The 16,225-nt window shown below is 49.0% G+C and overlaps 1 protein-coding gene across 2 annotated transcripts in view; it reads left to right on the forward strand.

Moving 5' to 3' along the window:
• atf6 (activating transcription factor 6) overlaps positions 1-16,225 on the forward strand; it is a 540,099-nt gene that overhangs the window by 22,823 nt on the left and 501,051 nt on the right. For both annotated transcript variants that reach the window (XM_072511677.1, XM_072511678.1), the window contains exon 2: positions 14,117-14,181. In XM_072511677.1, the coding sequence (XP_072367778.1) occupies positions 14,117-14,181 (65 nt within the window). The remainder of the gene's footprint in view (positions 1-14,116; positions 14,182-16,225) is intronic.

The raw sequence follows: 16,225 nt of genomic DNA on the forward strand, positions 1-16,225 counted from the left end.
CACTATGCTACCGTGCTGCCCACTCATGCCTCATATCTTCATCGTTCCCTTAATCAGCACCCTAGTCTCCGAATCAACTCCTTCACTTTCCATCTTGATAAAAGGTGTCATATAAATATTAATTGTTATTAAATACAAGTTAAGCGTCTGATCCAGTTTCATAATTCCTGACAGTTGTTTTTCTCGAGTGATTCGGGCAATTGGGCCAACCTTTCATGAGAGGAGAACAGGGCAGTACCAACAAAAAGAACAAAAGATTTTTTGTCAGAAGGGCTGTTATCCAATTTAAGGTTTTAATATTGCCCCAAACCAAATCAATAAATAAACTTCACTTTGATTCCTAAAATGAAAGATCTGAAAACTTGGGAGGTATGCAAATATGACCCAGTTGGTCTTGTGTGGAGATAATTCTCGTAATCTAGGGTGGCATGGTGGCGCAGTGGTTAGCACTGCTGCCTCACCACGCCGAGGACCTGGTTTCGATCCGGCCCAGGTCACTGACTGTGTCCAGTCTGCACGTTCTCCCTGTGACTGCATGGGTTTCCTCCGGATGTCCGGTTCCTCCCACAAGTACCCAAAGACGTGCTGTTAGGTGAATTGGATATTCTGAATTCTCCCTCAAGTTTACCCGAACATGCGCCATAATGTGGTGACTAGGGGATTTTCACAGTAACTTCATTGCAGTGTAAATATAAGCCTACTTGTGACAATAAAGATTATTGTTATAGATGTGTAGGGTAGCTGGATTGGCCCCGCTAAATTGCTTCTGAATTGGAAAAAATAGTTGGGTACTCTAAATAAATCTTTATTAGTGTCAGACATAGGCTTACATTAACACCGCAATGAAGTTACTGTGAAAATCCCCCAGTTACACCTGTTCGGGTACACGGAGGGAGAATTCAGAATGTCCAATAGCGAATAGCACGTCTTGCGGGACTTCTGGGAGGAAACCGGAGCACCCGGAGGAAACCCATGCAGACATGGGGAGAAAGTGCAGATTCTGCACAGACAAGCTGGGTCCCTGACTCTGTGAAGGAACAGTGCTAACCACTGTGCTCCCATGCCGCCTGGAAATGTGCCAATTGCAGGAATGTTGTATCGCAAGTGCCACTAGATCCGCATGGTAGATTTCTCCAAACGTTCTGGATAATGTGGGTTCAATCCTCTCTGCAGCTAGATAATTTTGGGGATGGACAATAAGATTGTCAGATTTGAGGGATGGAGCCCATGAGTTCCTGTTGCAATGGTGGTCTTTTATTCTGAGCTGGTGAGCAAACTGGTTTTGCCATTGCTTGCAGTTTTATCATTACGTGCTTTTGGAAATGTAATGAGCGATGTGTGTTCTGTAACACATTTGATCCATCTGGCAGGTGAAAATGTCAGCTTGCCCTGCAAGGCAAAGACTTTGATCATTGAGTTGCAACCCTGCAGCAAAACCTGGCCAATATCCAGGGTTGGGCTGACAAGTGGCAAGTTACATCCGCACCACTCAAGTGCCTGGCAATGACCATCTGCTAAACAAGACAGGATCTAATCATCGCCCCATGACATTCAATGGCATTACCATTGATGACTCCCCCACAATCAAAATCCTGGAGTTACCATCGATCTGAATCTGAACAGGACTAGCCACATTAATACTGTGGCTACCAGGGCAAGTCAAAGGCTCGGAGGTCTGCGGTGAGTAATTAATCTCTTGACCCCCCAAAGCCTGTCAACTATCTACAAGGCATGATTGAAAGGATGATTACTTTGTTCATATGGGGAGAGAAGGTGGCCAGAATTTTAAAAGTGCTACTCCAGAGAGGAAGGTAGGCAGGGGGTTTGGGTCTTCCGAACCTGATGTATTATTACAGGGCGGCGAATGTGGAGAAGGTACGGAGCTGGGTCAGAGGGGTTGACTCCCAATGGGTCAGAATGGAGGAGAGTTTGTGTGGGGGGTCGGGATTGAAGGCGCTAGCGACAGCGCTGCTCCTGACGGCCCTGGGGAGGTACTCGGGGAGTCCGGTAGTAACAGCTTTGTTGAGAATTTGGAGGCAGTTTCGACAGCACTTCAGGTTGGGGGCAGGGGCAAGGGAAATGCCGATTCGGGGGAACCATAGATTTGTGTCAGGGAAGTGGGATGGAAATTTTCGGAGATGAGAGGAGAAAGGAATTAGGATACCAAAAGACTTATTTCTTGGGGGTCGTTTTGCGGGATTGAAGGAGCTTGGAGCGAAGTATAGGCTGGAACAGGGGAAATATTTAGGTACATGCAGGTTCGAGACTTTGCCAGAAAGGAGATACAGAGCTTCTCAGTAGAGCCGGCTTCCACATTGCTGGAGGAGGTGCTGACGACAGGGGGACTGGAGAACGGGGTAGTTTCGGCGGTTTATGGAGCTATTTTGGAGGAGGAGAAGGCGCCACTAGAAAGAATCAAGGCAAAGTGGGAGGAAGAGTTGGGAGAGGGTATGGAGGAGCGGTTCTGGTGTGAGGTGTTCCGGAGGGAGAACGCCTCCACCTCGTGTGCGAGGTTGGGGCTGACACAGCTGAAGGTGGTGCATAGAGTGCACCTCACAAGGGCGAGGATGAGCCGCCTCTTTGAGGGGGTAGAAGATGTGTGCGAACATTGCGGGGGAAGCCCTGCGTACCACGTTCATATGTTTTGGTCCTGTCCAAAGCTGGAGGATTACTGGAAGGAGGTTTTTGGGGTAATCTCTAAAGTGGTGCACGTGAAACTGGATCCCGGCCCTCGGGAGGCCATATGAAAATGAATGAAAATTGCTTATTGTCACAAGTAGGCTTCAAATGAAGCTACTGTGAAAAGCCCCTAGTCGCCACATTCTGGCGCCTGTTCGGGGAGGCTCGTACGGGAATTGAACCGTGCTGCTGGCCTGCCTTGGTTTGCTTTAAAAGCCAGCGATTTAGCCCAGTGTGCTAAACCAGCCCCATATTCAGGGTGTCGGACCAGCCGGGGTTGGAAACGGGCGCGGAGGCAGATGTTGTAGCCTTCGCCTCGTTGATTGCCCAAAGGCGGATCCTGTTAGGGTGGAGATCAATCTCTCCACCCTGTGCCCTGGCATGGTGGGAGGACTGCTGGAATTCTTGACGCTTGAAAAGGTCATATTTGAACTGAGGGGAAGGATGGAGGGGTTCTACAATTCATGGGCGTTATTCATTATATACTTTCGAGAATTGGATCACATCGAACTTTAGGGGGGTTGGGGGCTGGGGGACTGTATGTGTTAATGGTGATTCTGGCTGAGTCCTGATTCCTTTTTGTCATTTGTTTATGTTAACATGCGGGCCAATGTTTGGAGTTTGGTGGGAGGATGGGATCGATGTTATTGATATGGGGATTGACATTACATTCGTTACTGATTATTGTTTATTGTTGGGTGTAAATTTGGGAGAAAATGTGAAAAAGGAGGAGAATAAAAAAATATTAAAAAAAAAAAACATCTACAAGGCACAAGTCAGGAGTGTAATGCAATACTCCACTTTCCTGGATTGATGGATGGATTTGTTTATTGGCACGTGTACCGAGGTACAGTGAGAAGTATTTTTCTGCGAGCAGCTCAAACAGATCATTCAGAACATGAAACAAAAATAAAATACATAATAGGGCAACACTAGGTCCACAAGGTAAATGCATCGACAACGGCATCAGATGAAGCATACGGGATGTAGTATTAATCAGGTCAGTCCATAAGAGGGACGTTTTGGAGCCTGGTAACAGCGGGGAAGAAGTTGTTTTTGAATCTGTTCATGCGTGTTCTGAGACTTTTGTATCTCCTGCCCGATGGAAGAAGTTGGAAGAGTGAGTAGGCAGGGTGGGAGGGGTCTTTGATTATGCTGCCTGCTTTTGTAGCCACCTGGGTTGGCCACTTCCCGATTTAAAATGGAGGTCCGCAAAGACTACAGGGAAATTCAGCCAACACAGGCAAAAACTAGCAAGTGCAAAAATCCTGTGCATTAGAACCTGCAAAAGCCAGACAGCACTGAAACTCACAGCCATCTGCATACTAATGAGCGATCCCCAGGAACAATCAAAACATTTAAGGTAATAAGGCCAAGCCAGACTCCTCGGCACCAGCAGGAGCCAAGACACAGGAAGGCCAACGAACACTTGGGGACCGCCCAGCGATCGGGGAACGGCTCCAGTATTGGAGAAATCGATCCAAGTGATCGGAACGCAGTCCAATCACTTGGAACCAGGTACAGCGTCCGCCCCAAAGTGCGGGAAGCCCCTGGGGACTATAAAGTAGAGTCCCCAAGTTCAAATCGTTTTTCTTGGCAGGGTCACTCAGCAACGCGAATCAACCCTTGAAAGTGAACTGCCCAAGCTGCCGCATTAGTTAAGTACGTCTCCAGTCAATGCTCGCTACGAGATAGGCGCTCCTAGCTACCAGTCCATACCAGCTTTTGAATCCTGCAGTTTCAGAACCCGAACGGAAGGCCATTTGTTCCCCTGACCTGGTGGACCAGTCCAAAGCTAAGTATAGGCCTGTTAGTTATAGAGATAGTTTATTAAGTAGAGTTTATGCATGAGTAGGGATTTACTGTGTATAATAAATGTGATTTGATTTGAATCTTACTAATTGGTGTGTTGAGTTATTGATCAGTACTTGAACTTGAACCTCGTGGCGGTATCATAAAGATACCTGGCGACTCTAGAGCAAAGGTTATAAAACAGAGCAAATTGTACCAACCAAAAGTCATCAACACTTTCCCCAGGCAGCGGGAGGTGCAGGTAGAGTCAATGGATGGGAGACCGGTTTGTGTGATGGACTGGGCTATATTCACAACACTCTGAAGTTTCTTGCAGTCTTGGGACGAGCAGTTGCCATACCAGGCTGTGATGCTGCCAGATCGGATGCTTTCTATGGTGCATCTGTAGAAGTTGGTAAGAGTCAGTGTGGACATGCCGAATTTCCTGAGATTTCTGAGGAAGTTTAGGTGCAGTTGTGCTTTCTTGGTGGCAGAGTCGTCGTGGGTGGACTAGGACAGATTTGTGGTGATGTGCACCCCTAGGAATTTTAAGCTGTTAACCATCTCTACCTCGGCCCCGTTGATGCAGACAGAGGTGTATACAGTACTTTGCTTCCTGAAGTCAATGACCAGCTCTTAAGTTTTGCTGGCATAGATTGAGGGATAGATTGTTTTTGTTGCACCACTCCACTAAGTTCTCTATCTCCCTCCTGTATTCTGACTCCTCGTTATTCGAGATCCGAACCAATATGGTCGTGTCGTCAGCAAACATGTAGATGGAGTTGGAACCAAATTTTGCTGCGTAACCGTGTGTGTGTAGGGAGTGTAGTAGGGCGCTATGTATGCAGCCTTGCGGGGCCCTGGTATTGAGGACTATTGTAGAGGAGGTTTTTTTATTCTTAATGATAGTGGTCTGTGGGTCAGAAAGTCGAGGATCCAGTTGCAGTGAGGAGCCAAGTCCTAGGTTTTGGAGCTTTGCTATGAGCTTGGCTGGGATTATGGTGTTGAAGACAGAGCTGTAGTCAATAAATAGGAGTCTGATGTTGGAGTCCTTGTTGTTGAGATGCTCTAGGGATGAATGTAGGACCAGGGAGATGACATCTGCTGTGGACCGGTTGCGGCAGTATGCGAATTGCATTGGATCTAGGCGTTCTGGGAGTTAGGAGTTGATGCGCTTCATGACCAACTTCTTGAAGCACATCATTACGATTGACATCAGGGCCACTGCACGGTAGTCATTGAGGCACGTTGCCTGGTTCTTCTTTGCCACCGGTACGATGTTGGTCTTTGTGAAGCAGGTAGGGACCTCGGAGCGGAGTTGGGACAGGTTAAAGATGTCCACGAACACATCTGCTCACTGGTCCGCGTAGGCTGTGAGTGCACAACCAGGAATCCCGTCCGGACCCGTCTCCTTCCGAGGGTTCACTTTCAGGAAGGCTGATCTGACTTTGGAAGCTGTGACGGGGGATTGATGGTTTCCTGCTCAAACCAAGCATAGAATGCATTGAGTTCATCGGGGAGGGGTGCGCTGCTGCCGGAGATACTGCCTTGATGAGTGCAGCTCCAACAACACGCTAGAAACTCGACACCATCCAGGACAAAGCAGCTCACTTGTTTGCTCCTCCTTCCACAAACATTCAAACCCTCTTTTGTGAGGGCCACGAAGAATCCAGCACGAGTTTTAAGGATACAAAGTAATAACATTTATTTACAATAACATATATACATATATATAACAGCAGCAGCAACTTCCCTTGCTGCACACTCCTTCCTGCTGGTTCCAAACTAGTCAGCTTTATTTCTACTTGGAGTTTACTAATGGTTTCTCCGCCCCCCCCTCATTGGGGAAGCTCATACTCCCACAGGATTGTGGGATTGTCATTAGTCCCCAGCCAATGGTAAGCAGGCAAGTTATAACCCCCCCCCCCCCCCCTCAAAGTCCAAGAAATCCACCGAAGACCCTGGCGAAGGAGGGCGTCGGACTCGTTTTGCCGCAGGCCGGACACCATTTGCACGCGGCGCTGGATCAGGCGGCGTGTAACGAGACGGAGACCGGTGCTTCCGTGATGAATGGCGTAATGGTTGTGCATCAACGGCCCGTGGGCCCGAGGATTCCCCCTCTAATGCGTCCTGTGTCTCCATCTCGGAGTCAGAGTCTGCTGCCTCCGTCATGTCAGCGTCTCTATCTCCATTCGGTTCTGTAACGACCTGCGCAGGCTTTGAGTGAGGCACCAGTGGAAGATTGTGAGGACTACCTTCCCTTGTCTCTGGTCTCTGCGGCTGTAGAAATCAGCTCCGGGGGCGGGGAATCTTTTGAGGGGATAGTCTTCTGGACCGAACGTGGTCTACATGTTTGCGCTGGAGACAACCCTGGGCTTGCACCTGGTAAGACGTTTGCCCCGTTTGACGAAAGATTACGCCAGGAACCCACTGGGCACCACCAGCAAAATTCCGAACCAACACTGGGTCACCGTGCGCAAACTGCCGAATCGGCCGATGCCGAGAAAATCCCTGTCCCTGCCGTTCTTGTGTGCGGCGTACCTTTGCACCAATGTATGGGAAAACCATACTACGGTGGGTGCGAAGTCTCCGGCCCATTAGGAGTTCTGCGGGAGGTACCCCAGTCACCGCATGGGGGGTGGTCCTATACGTAAACAAAAAGCGAGCCAGTCTCGTGTCCGTTGATCCGGAAGACTGCTTCTTTAGGCCTCTTTTGAATGTCTGCACTGCGCGCTCTGCCAACCCATTTGAAGCTGGGTGGTAAGGGGCAGTGCGGATATGGCGTATGCCGTTCATCTTCATGAACCTCGCAAACTCCTCACTCGTGAATGGAGTGCCGTTATCCGTGACCAGCACCTCGGGGAGGCCATGCATACTAAAGGACATCTTTTCAATTGCTGCGCAGGATGTTGTCCCCTGCATCTTATGCACCTCTAGCCATTTAGACTGGGCGTCGCTTAATAGAAGGAACATGGATCCTTGAAAAGGGCCTGCGAAATCTGCATGCAAGCGTGCCCAAGGCCGCCCTGGCCATTCCCAGTGATGGAGGGGTGCGGCCGGCGGAAGCTTCTGATGCTCCTGGCAAATGGAGCAGTTTTGGGCCACCTTCTCAATGTCAGTGTCGAGGCCTGGCCACCAGACACAACTCTGGGCCAACATTTTCATTTTGGTCACACCTGGATGCCCATTGTGCAAGTCTCTTAGTATCAGCTCCTGGCCTTTTTCCGGGACAATCAGAAGATGCCGTCTTCCACGTTGAATTCTGACAGCTTGGAGAAAAATGCGCGCAACTCGACTGGGAGCTGTCTATGCTGTCCACCATACCGGACTATGAGCCGAACCTTTGACAGGACTGGCTCCGTCTGGGTCCACTCACGGATCTGTGATGCCGCGACAGGCAAGGTGTCCATAAAATTTAGGGTTGCAACCACCTCACCGGTCGTGGGGGCCGACATGGGGCCGGCCGGTAAAGGCAATCGGCTCAGTGCGTCGGCATTTGCTATCTGCGTTCCTGGTTTGTGCTCCAGAGAATACTCGTATGCAGCAAGCAACAAAGCCCAGTGCTGGATCCGTGCGGAAGCAATGGGCGGTATTGGCTTATCCTCTCTGAAAAGCCCCAGCAGAGGCTGATGATCAGTCACGATAGTGAAATGGCGGCCATACACGTACTGGTGGAATCATTTCACCGCAAAAACCACTGCCAGGCCCTCCTCGATCTGCGCGTACTTTTTCTCCGCTGCAGTCAATGTGCGGGAGGCGAAAGCTATCGGTCCCTCGGCCCCGTTCTCCATCTTGTGGGACAGGATGGCCCCAATACCATACGGGGATGCATCACATGTGACGAGCAAAGGCTTTCCAGGATCATAGTGGGTTAGTAACCCAGACAACGACAATTGTTGCTTTACCCGCCGGAAAGTGGTTTCTTGTGGCTAACCCCAAACCCAGGTGTGATTTTTCTTTAGCAGAAGGTGCAACGGGGCCAGCGTAGTTGCCAGATTGGGGAGGAACTTCCCGTAATAGTTTACGAGACCGAGAAAAGAACGAAGATGCAACGTGTCAGTCGGGGCGGGGGCCTGTGGAATCGCATGCACCTTCTCTGCGACGGGGTGCAAACCTTTGTGGTCCACCCGCTGACTTAGGTAGACTACTTCTTTTGCCTGAAATACGCACTTTGTGCGACGTAAATGGACTCCAGCCTCCGAAAAGCGTCTCAGGACAGCCTCCAGATTTTCCAAATGTTCCTGCTCCGACGACCCTGTAATCAAAACGTCATCTAAGTAGACAGCAACACGTGGTAAACCTCTCAAAATGCCCTCCATAACACGTTGAAAAATAGCGCAGGCAGAGGATACTCCAAAGGGCAACCTTGTATATTCATACAGGCCCCGGTGTGTATTAATCGTTACATATGGTCGGGAGGCAAGGTCCAGCTCCAACTGTAGGTAGGCGTGACTCATATCTAATTTTGTGAAGGAGAGTCCGCCTGCAAGCTTTGCGTAGAGATCCTCTATGCGAGGCATTGGATATCGGTCGAGTCGGGAAGCCGTATTCACTAAGTTTATAGTCGCCACACAAGCGAACTGTGGCATCTGGCTTCATTACAGGTACAATTGGTGCTGCCCAGTCAGCAAAACGGAAGGGCCTGATAATACCCCAACTCTCCAAACGAGTGAGCTCCCCTTCTACCTTCTCGAGCAAGGCGTAAGGCACCGGGCCCGCCCGGAAATAGCGCGGCGTGGCTCCTGGTTCGACTTGGATTCGGGCTACGGCCCCTTTTATTTTCCCCAAACCAGGTTGGAATACATCTGGGTATCGTCCTAGCACCTGAGTCAACCCTTCAGAAACTGTTTCGAGGATGTGCTGCCATTGCAATCGCAAAAGGCGCAACCAGTCCCGACCCAACAGGCTGGGCCCATGGCCGCGCACTACGATAAGTGGGAAACGTCCCTCCTGGCGTCTATAAACAACAGGGGTCATTGTAGTTCCTGCAATGTCCAGTGGTTCCCCCGTGTAGGTGGCCAACCTGGCCTGTGTGTCGGTTAATGTAAGGGTCTGTATACCCTGCTTGATGCGGTCGAATGTCCTCTGGGCGATCACGGAGACCGCTGCGCCAGTGTCCAACTGCATCTTAAGCGGGTGACCATTGACCCGTACTGTCACCTTAATGGGGGCCACACGGGGAGCTGCCACACAATGCAGCTGCAGGCAGTCGTCCTCCGTCTCCACGTCCTCAGGATTAGTAGCCGCAGGTTCATCCACATGGAAGGTACGGCCCCTGGGCTGGTCTCAGTTTTGGTCGGAACGACGGCGCCTCTGGCGCCCCCAGGACCAGCGTCCGCGATCGGGTCAGCGCCTACAAGTCTGACACGGACATGGCTCCTCATCCATTGGTTCTGGAGAAGGCTCCCTTCGGGGAGGAATGTCCAACGGCCACTGGCGTCGATCCGGACGTCACCTCGCCCAAGGTACCACAGGAGTGCGGGGGGACGTTTTCGGACGAAAGGGGTTGCGCCCCATGGCATGCACTTCCATTCCCTGTAGCTCCTGCACTCCTCGTTCTGAGCTCTCTCGGGACAATACTATTTGAATGGCCTGTTGAAAAGTCAATGTTGGCTCAGCTAACAACTTTCTTTGTGTGGCCGCATTGTTAATACCGCAAACCAAACGGTCGCGTAACATTTCTGACAAGGTCTCACCATAGTCACAGTACTCCGCAATCCTGCGTAGCCTGGATAGAAAATCGGCAAGGGATTCTCCAGGGGTTCTCTCAGCGGTATTAAACCGGTAACGCTGGACTATCGTGGACGGGGTTGGGTTAAGATGTTGCCCCACTATATTCACAAGTTCATCAAACATTTTGGTGTCCGGCGCAGCTGGGTACGTAAGGCTCCTAATCACCCCAAACGTATGCGGGCTGCAGGCGGTGAGCAATATGACCACCTGGCGCTCGTTTTCGGTGATATTGTTTGCCCGGAAATAGTAACGCATCCGTTGTGTGTACTGGTTCCAGCTTTCCAGCGCAGCATCAAAAACATCCAAACGTCCGTACAGAGGCATGGTATAATAGAAAACAACTTCCAACCTGTATCCAACAAAAATCCAGGGAGGTGGCCAGTTTTGTGAGGACCACGAAGAATCCATTTATTTACAATAACATATATATATATATATATATATATATATATATATCAGCAGCAACTTCCCTTGCTGCACGCTCCTTCCTGCTGGTTCCAAACTGGCCAGCTTTATTTATACTTGGAGTTTACTAATGGTTTCTCCGCCCCCCCCCCCCCCCCCTCATTGGGGAAGCTCATACTCCCACAGGATTGTGGGATTGTCATTAGTCCCCAGCCAATGGTAAGCAGGCAGGTTATAACATCCTCCACCACCGATGAGCAATGACAGCTTTGTGTACCATCTACAAGATGCACTGCAGTAACTCACCAAGGTTCCTTCGATAGAACCTTCCAAACCCATGACCACTACCATCTAGAAGGACAAGAGCAGCAGATACCTGGGAGCCCACCATCTGGAGGTTCCCCTCCACATTACTCACCATCCTGACTTGGAAATATATCGCCGCCCATTCGCTGTTACTGTGGCAAAATCGTGGAATTCCCTCCCTAACAGCACAGTGGGTGTATCTACACCCGAAGGACTGAAGCAGTTCAAGAAGTCAGCTCACCACCACCTTCTGAATGGCAACTAGGGATGGGCAATAAATGCTGGCCTAACTAGCGACGCCCGCATCACGTAAATGAATTAAAAAAAAAACGAACATGCAACCCTCACTGGCCATTGTCTTGCATTGAAATCCACCGTTTGCAATCTCAATGACCTGTTGGTCCAAAGCTCAGCTTCGAATTTCAAATCCTCTTCATGATAAAGATGATCAATTTTCACTTGATCATGTCACCTCTGTCACTTTCTCTCTCAGTCTCATCCCAACTGTGATTGAATCCTCCACTCATGTTTTTGTTTACTCCAGACTCAACTATTCCAATGCACTCTTGGCTGGCTTCCCATCTTCCACACTCCATAAACTTCAGCTTCTGTTTGGCCATCAACACTGCTCGCTGACCTACAGTCATTTCTGTCCCTCAGTGCCTCATGTTGAAAATTCTCATCCTTGTGTTAAAGTCACTTTGTGACCTGGCTCCTTATCTCTGTAAATCTTGCACAACCCTCCAAGAACTGTGTGTTCTTCCAACTCTGGCCATTTGTGCATCCTCCACTTGCCTCGCCTCAGTCTTTGTCTTCAGCCACCTAAGCCCGGCGCCGGCTCTGAAATTCTCTGACCAAACCTCTGCACCTCTGTTTCTCTTTAAGGTTATCCTTAAAATATATCTCTGAATAAGCTTTTGGTCACCTCTCCGAATATCTCATTCTATTGCTTGGTGTCAGTTTTTGTACAATCAAACTACTATGAAACACCTTGTGATGTTTGTCTATGACCAAGGTGCTGCATAAATGCAAGTTATTCTGGATTGTCTAGGAATATAGCTGCTATAAATTCTGTCCACCCCCTTCCAGCAGAGGGTGCTCATTCTCTACTTTATATCTCTGGTATTTCCTCCCACGACAGCAGAGAATGAGCTGAAATAATCATTGTTCCTTTTTTACAAATTTGCTTCTTTTGTTTCCACCGCAACGCAGTTAACTGTTGTAATTCAGTGAGAGTTTGGGCGACACGGTTGCAAAATGGTCAGCACTGTTGCCTCACAGAGCAAGGACACAAATTCAATTCAGGCCTTGGGTGTCTCTTAGAGTTTGTACTGTCTCCCCGTGTCTGCCTGGGTTTCCTCCCACAGTCCCGTGTGCAGGTTAGGTGGATTGGCCATGCTAATTTGCCCGTGAGTATTCAGGGATGCGTTGGTTAGGGTAAGAGATTATTGGTATGGGCTTGGGTGAAGTGCTTTTCCAGAGGGTCGGTGTAGACTCAATGGACCAAATGGCCTCCTTCTGCACTGTAGGGATTCTATATTATTAACTTGCATGGATGCAGATAGTTTTAATCCTGGCAGATCCCAACATACTCCTTAAGCAACTTGGGATGTCTCTCTACGTTGCGTGCATAAAGTTTGCGCAGGATATTAATGGGGGCTGCAGCACTGAAATTTATTTCCAAGTGCAGCATGTGAGATGGATAATAATTTGAATTTACATATTTTGTGAAATGCTGCTCAGCTGACTGATTTTTCTGGGGTAATAAAAATTCATTATTATGGGGCGGTACAGTGCACAATGGTTAGCACTGATGCCTCGCAGCGCCAGGGACTCGGATTCAATTCCGGCCTTGGGTGACTGTGTGGAGTTTGTACGTTCTCCCCGTGTCGGTGTGTGTTTCCTCCCACAGTCCAGAAAAGCTGTGCAGGTTAGGTAGATTGGCTATGCTAAGTTGCCCCAAAGATGTGCAGGTTAAGTGGGGTTATGGGGATAGGGTGGGGAAGTGGGTGTAGGTCGAGTACTTTTTCAAAGGGTCGATGTAGACTCGATGGGCCAAACTGGCCTCCTTTGGTACTGTAGGGATCACATGATTCTATTATTTTTTTACATGATGTGGAGTTTGCTGGCTCGGCCAGACTTTGTTCTGCCTTCTTGAACCACTGCAGCCCATGTGGTGTGGGCACTATGCTATTGGGGAACGAGTTTCAGGATTTTGACCCAGCGACAGTGAAGGAACGATGATATATTTCCAAGTCAGGATGGTGATTGACTTGGAGGGAAACTTCCAGGGGGTGGATTTCCCATGCATCTGCTGCCCTTATCCTTCCAGATGATAGTGGTTGTGGGTTTGGAAGGTCCTGCCTTAGGAGTCTTGGTGCGTACCTGCAGTGCACCTAGTAGATGGTACACACTTCTGTTACTGTGCATCAGTCAGTGGTGGAGGAAGTGAACGTTTGTGAATTCTTCTCCAATGCCGACCGAATGGGAGCCAGGGCATGTCCCATTGATTTACGGAGGTCCTCGGCCACAACTCGCTTTTGCTTCTCAAATTCCGGTGCCAAGATGCCGGCAAGTATCTTGGCCGTTCGTGGAGTGTCCGGAATCGCCATTTTCTCGACTGAAGAGCCCCGAGAAGCCTCTTCCCCTTGTCTTTCCGGCATTTATCTTATGTGGGCACCTTATACCATCACTCAATAGGAATTTTAAGCAAATATACCCCCAACAATTGGGTGAAAAAGGACTAAAAATACAGTTTCCTAGTGGGAGCTACCTTCTGCCCACATACCGCCACTGGAAACTCTCCGAAGTGTCGTCACTTATAATGTAAGAAGAAGGCTGCCCTTTTTCCCGGAGCCTGGTTCCACAAACAACACTGTTCATGACCAAATAATCTGTTTTAGTGATGTTTTTTGGATAATTATCGAGCAGGATCATCACTGTTCAGGGGGTAAGGTTTGCAGCGAGAGGAGGAATCATAGTAATTTTTTGATTAACATCAGATAGAGTTGGGCGAATTTAAGGCAGGGTTAAAACCTTCAGATCACTGTACAGCCGAAGCTGAACTCTTGCAGTTTGTATCTGAGCCATCCTCTGCTACACAGTGTTATAATTGCTGGCAAATGATCCAGAGAGTTCTATTTTGTAGAAATATCCATTCCACATCCGGTCTCGGGTATGACTTTTGCTTTGTTTCCTGTAGAATCGTTACTGTTTGAAGAACTGAATGATTCCAGTGATGTGCTCGAGACTTTGAAAAATCCTTTTGTAAGTATTGCATGAATTATCCCTTTTTTTAGCAGCACATCAGTTGCGTTGATATTGGGGTGTTCAGTCAGTGCAGAGCATTTCTTTGTTAGATCGAGTAGTTTGGGAGAAATTGCTTCGGCTGGTGGAAGGTAAGTAACCAGAAACATAGAACATAGGAACAGGAGGAGATCATTCGGCGATTTTGAGCCTGCTATGCCATTCATTATGATCATCCAACTCGATAGTTTAATCCCGCACCCACCCCCATTTTCTTTGATCCTCTTCGCCCCAAGTACTGTATCTAACTGCCTCTTGAAAACATGCAGTGCAGGGCGGGATGGTAGCACAGTGGTTAGCACTGCTGCCTACGGAGATGAGGACCCAGGTTCGATCCCGGCCCTGGGTCACTGTCCGTGTGGAGTTTGCAAATTCTCCCTGTGTCTGCGTGAGTTTCACCCCCACAATCCAGAGATGTGCAGGTTAGGTGGATTGACCACGCTAAATTGCCCTTTAATTGGAAAAAAAATAATTGGGTACCCTAAATTTATTTAAAAAAAAGAAAACATACAATGTTTTGGCCTCAACTACTTCCTGTGGTAACAAATTCCACAGACTCATCACTGTCTGGGTGAAGAAACTTCTCCTCATCTCTGTCCTGAATGGCTTTCCCCTTATCCTCAGACTGTGACCCCTGGTTCTGGACACTCTCACCATCAGGAACATCCTTCTTGCAGGATAATTTGGATAAATGTGAGGTTGCCCATTTTGGTAGAAAAAGCGGGAAGGCAGGTTATTTGAATGGCCACAAATTAGGAGATAGGAATGTGCAACGAGACCTGGGTGTCCAAACGCAGAAGTCACTGAAAGTAAGCATGCAGGTACAGCAGGCGGTAAAAAAGGCAAACGGTATGTTGGCTTTCATCTGCCATTCATTTGACCAGTTGCTCAACTTGTCCAAATCACACTGAAGGATATTTGCATCCTCCTCACAGCTCACCCTCCCACCCAACTTTGTGTCATTTGCAAATATGGAGGTCTTGCACATTTAGTTCCCTCATCTAAATCATTAATATATATTGTGAACATCTGGGGTCCCAGCACCTATCCCTGTGGTGCCTCACCAGTCACTGCCTGTCAATTTGTAAAAGACCAGTTAATTCCTACTCTTTGTTTCCTGAGTGCCAATCCATTTTCTTTCTTTTAAATATATTTTGTTCCAAACATGTGTAAAAAAAAAAAAAAGCAACAACAGAAACACTCCACAAACTCACTGTCCACAGTTTGTACAATTTTCCCCCTGCACCCTACTCCCCACCCCGCCACGACGAACAGTTCCTCAAACATTGCCAGGAACAACCCGTCTCGAAGCCCTCTCTGACACCTTCATCTCAAATTTAATCTTTTCCAACCAGAGAAAATTGTACAACTCCCCCAGCCAGGCCGCCACCCCGGCAGCGTATCCGACCTCTAATTTAGCAAGGTCCTTCGCCGGGCAATTGAAGAGGCGAAAGCCACAACATTGCCTCCCTGCCCCTCCAGCAGCTCCAGCAATACCGATATCCCAAAGATCACCAACATTGGGTCCGGCATAACCTCCACCCCTACAATTTTAGACAGCGTCCCAAACACTGCTTCCCAGTATCTCACAACCCCAGAACATGTATGTATGATTTGCCGACTCTCGCCCACACTTCTCGCATTCATCGACCACCCCTTGGAAGAATCCACTCATCCTCGCCCGGGTCATATGTACCCTGTGCACCACCTTGAACTGAATCAAGCTCGTCACCATTGCCCTCAGACTGGAACCCCTCCAAGACTTCTTCTCCATCTTGATTCACTCTGCCCCCCCCCCCTCCCGCGCACCCCATTGCCCCACCTTCTCCACATACGCCGCCGAGCTAGCCCCCCTTTCTGCCTCTGTAGCAGGGCCCTTCCTGCCCATACAGACTCCTTCCCTGTCCATACAAACTCCGAAACACTGTCTCCCGGAAGAAGGCCTTTGGGTGAGATATTTAGGGTCTGTGAAACAAACGGGAACCGTGGCAGCACATTCACCTTC

The sequence above is a fragment of the Scyliorhinus torazame genome, chromosome 7 (assembly GCF_047496885.1).
Source record: "Scyliorhinus torazame isolate Kashiwa2021f chromosome 7, sScyTor2.1, whole genome shotgun sequence".
NCBI classification, from domain to species: Eukaryota; Metazoa; Chordata; class Chondrichthyes; order Carcharhiniformes; family Scyliorhinidae; genus Scyliorhinus; species Scyliorhinus torazame.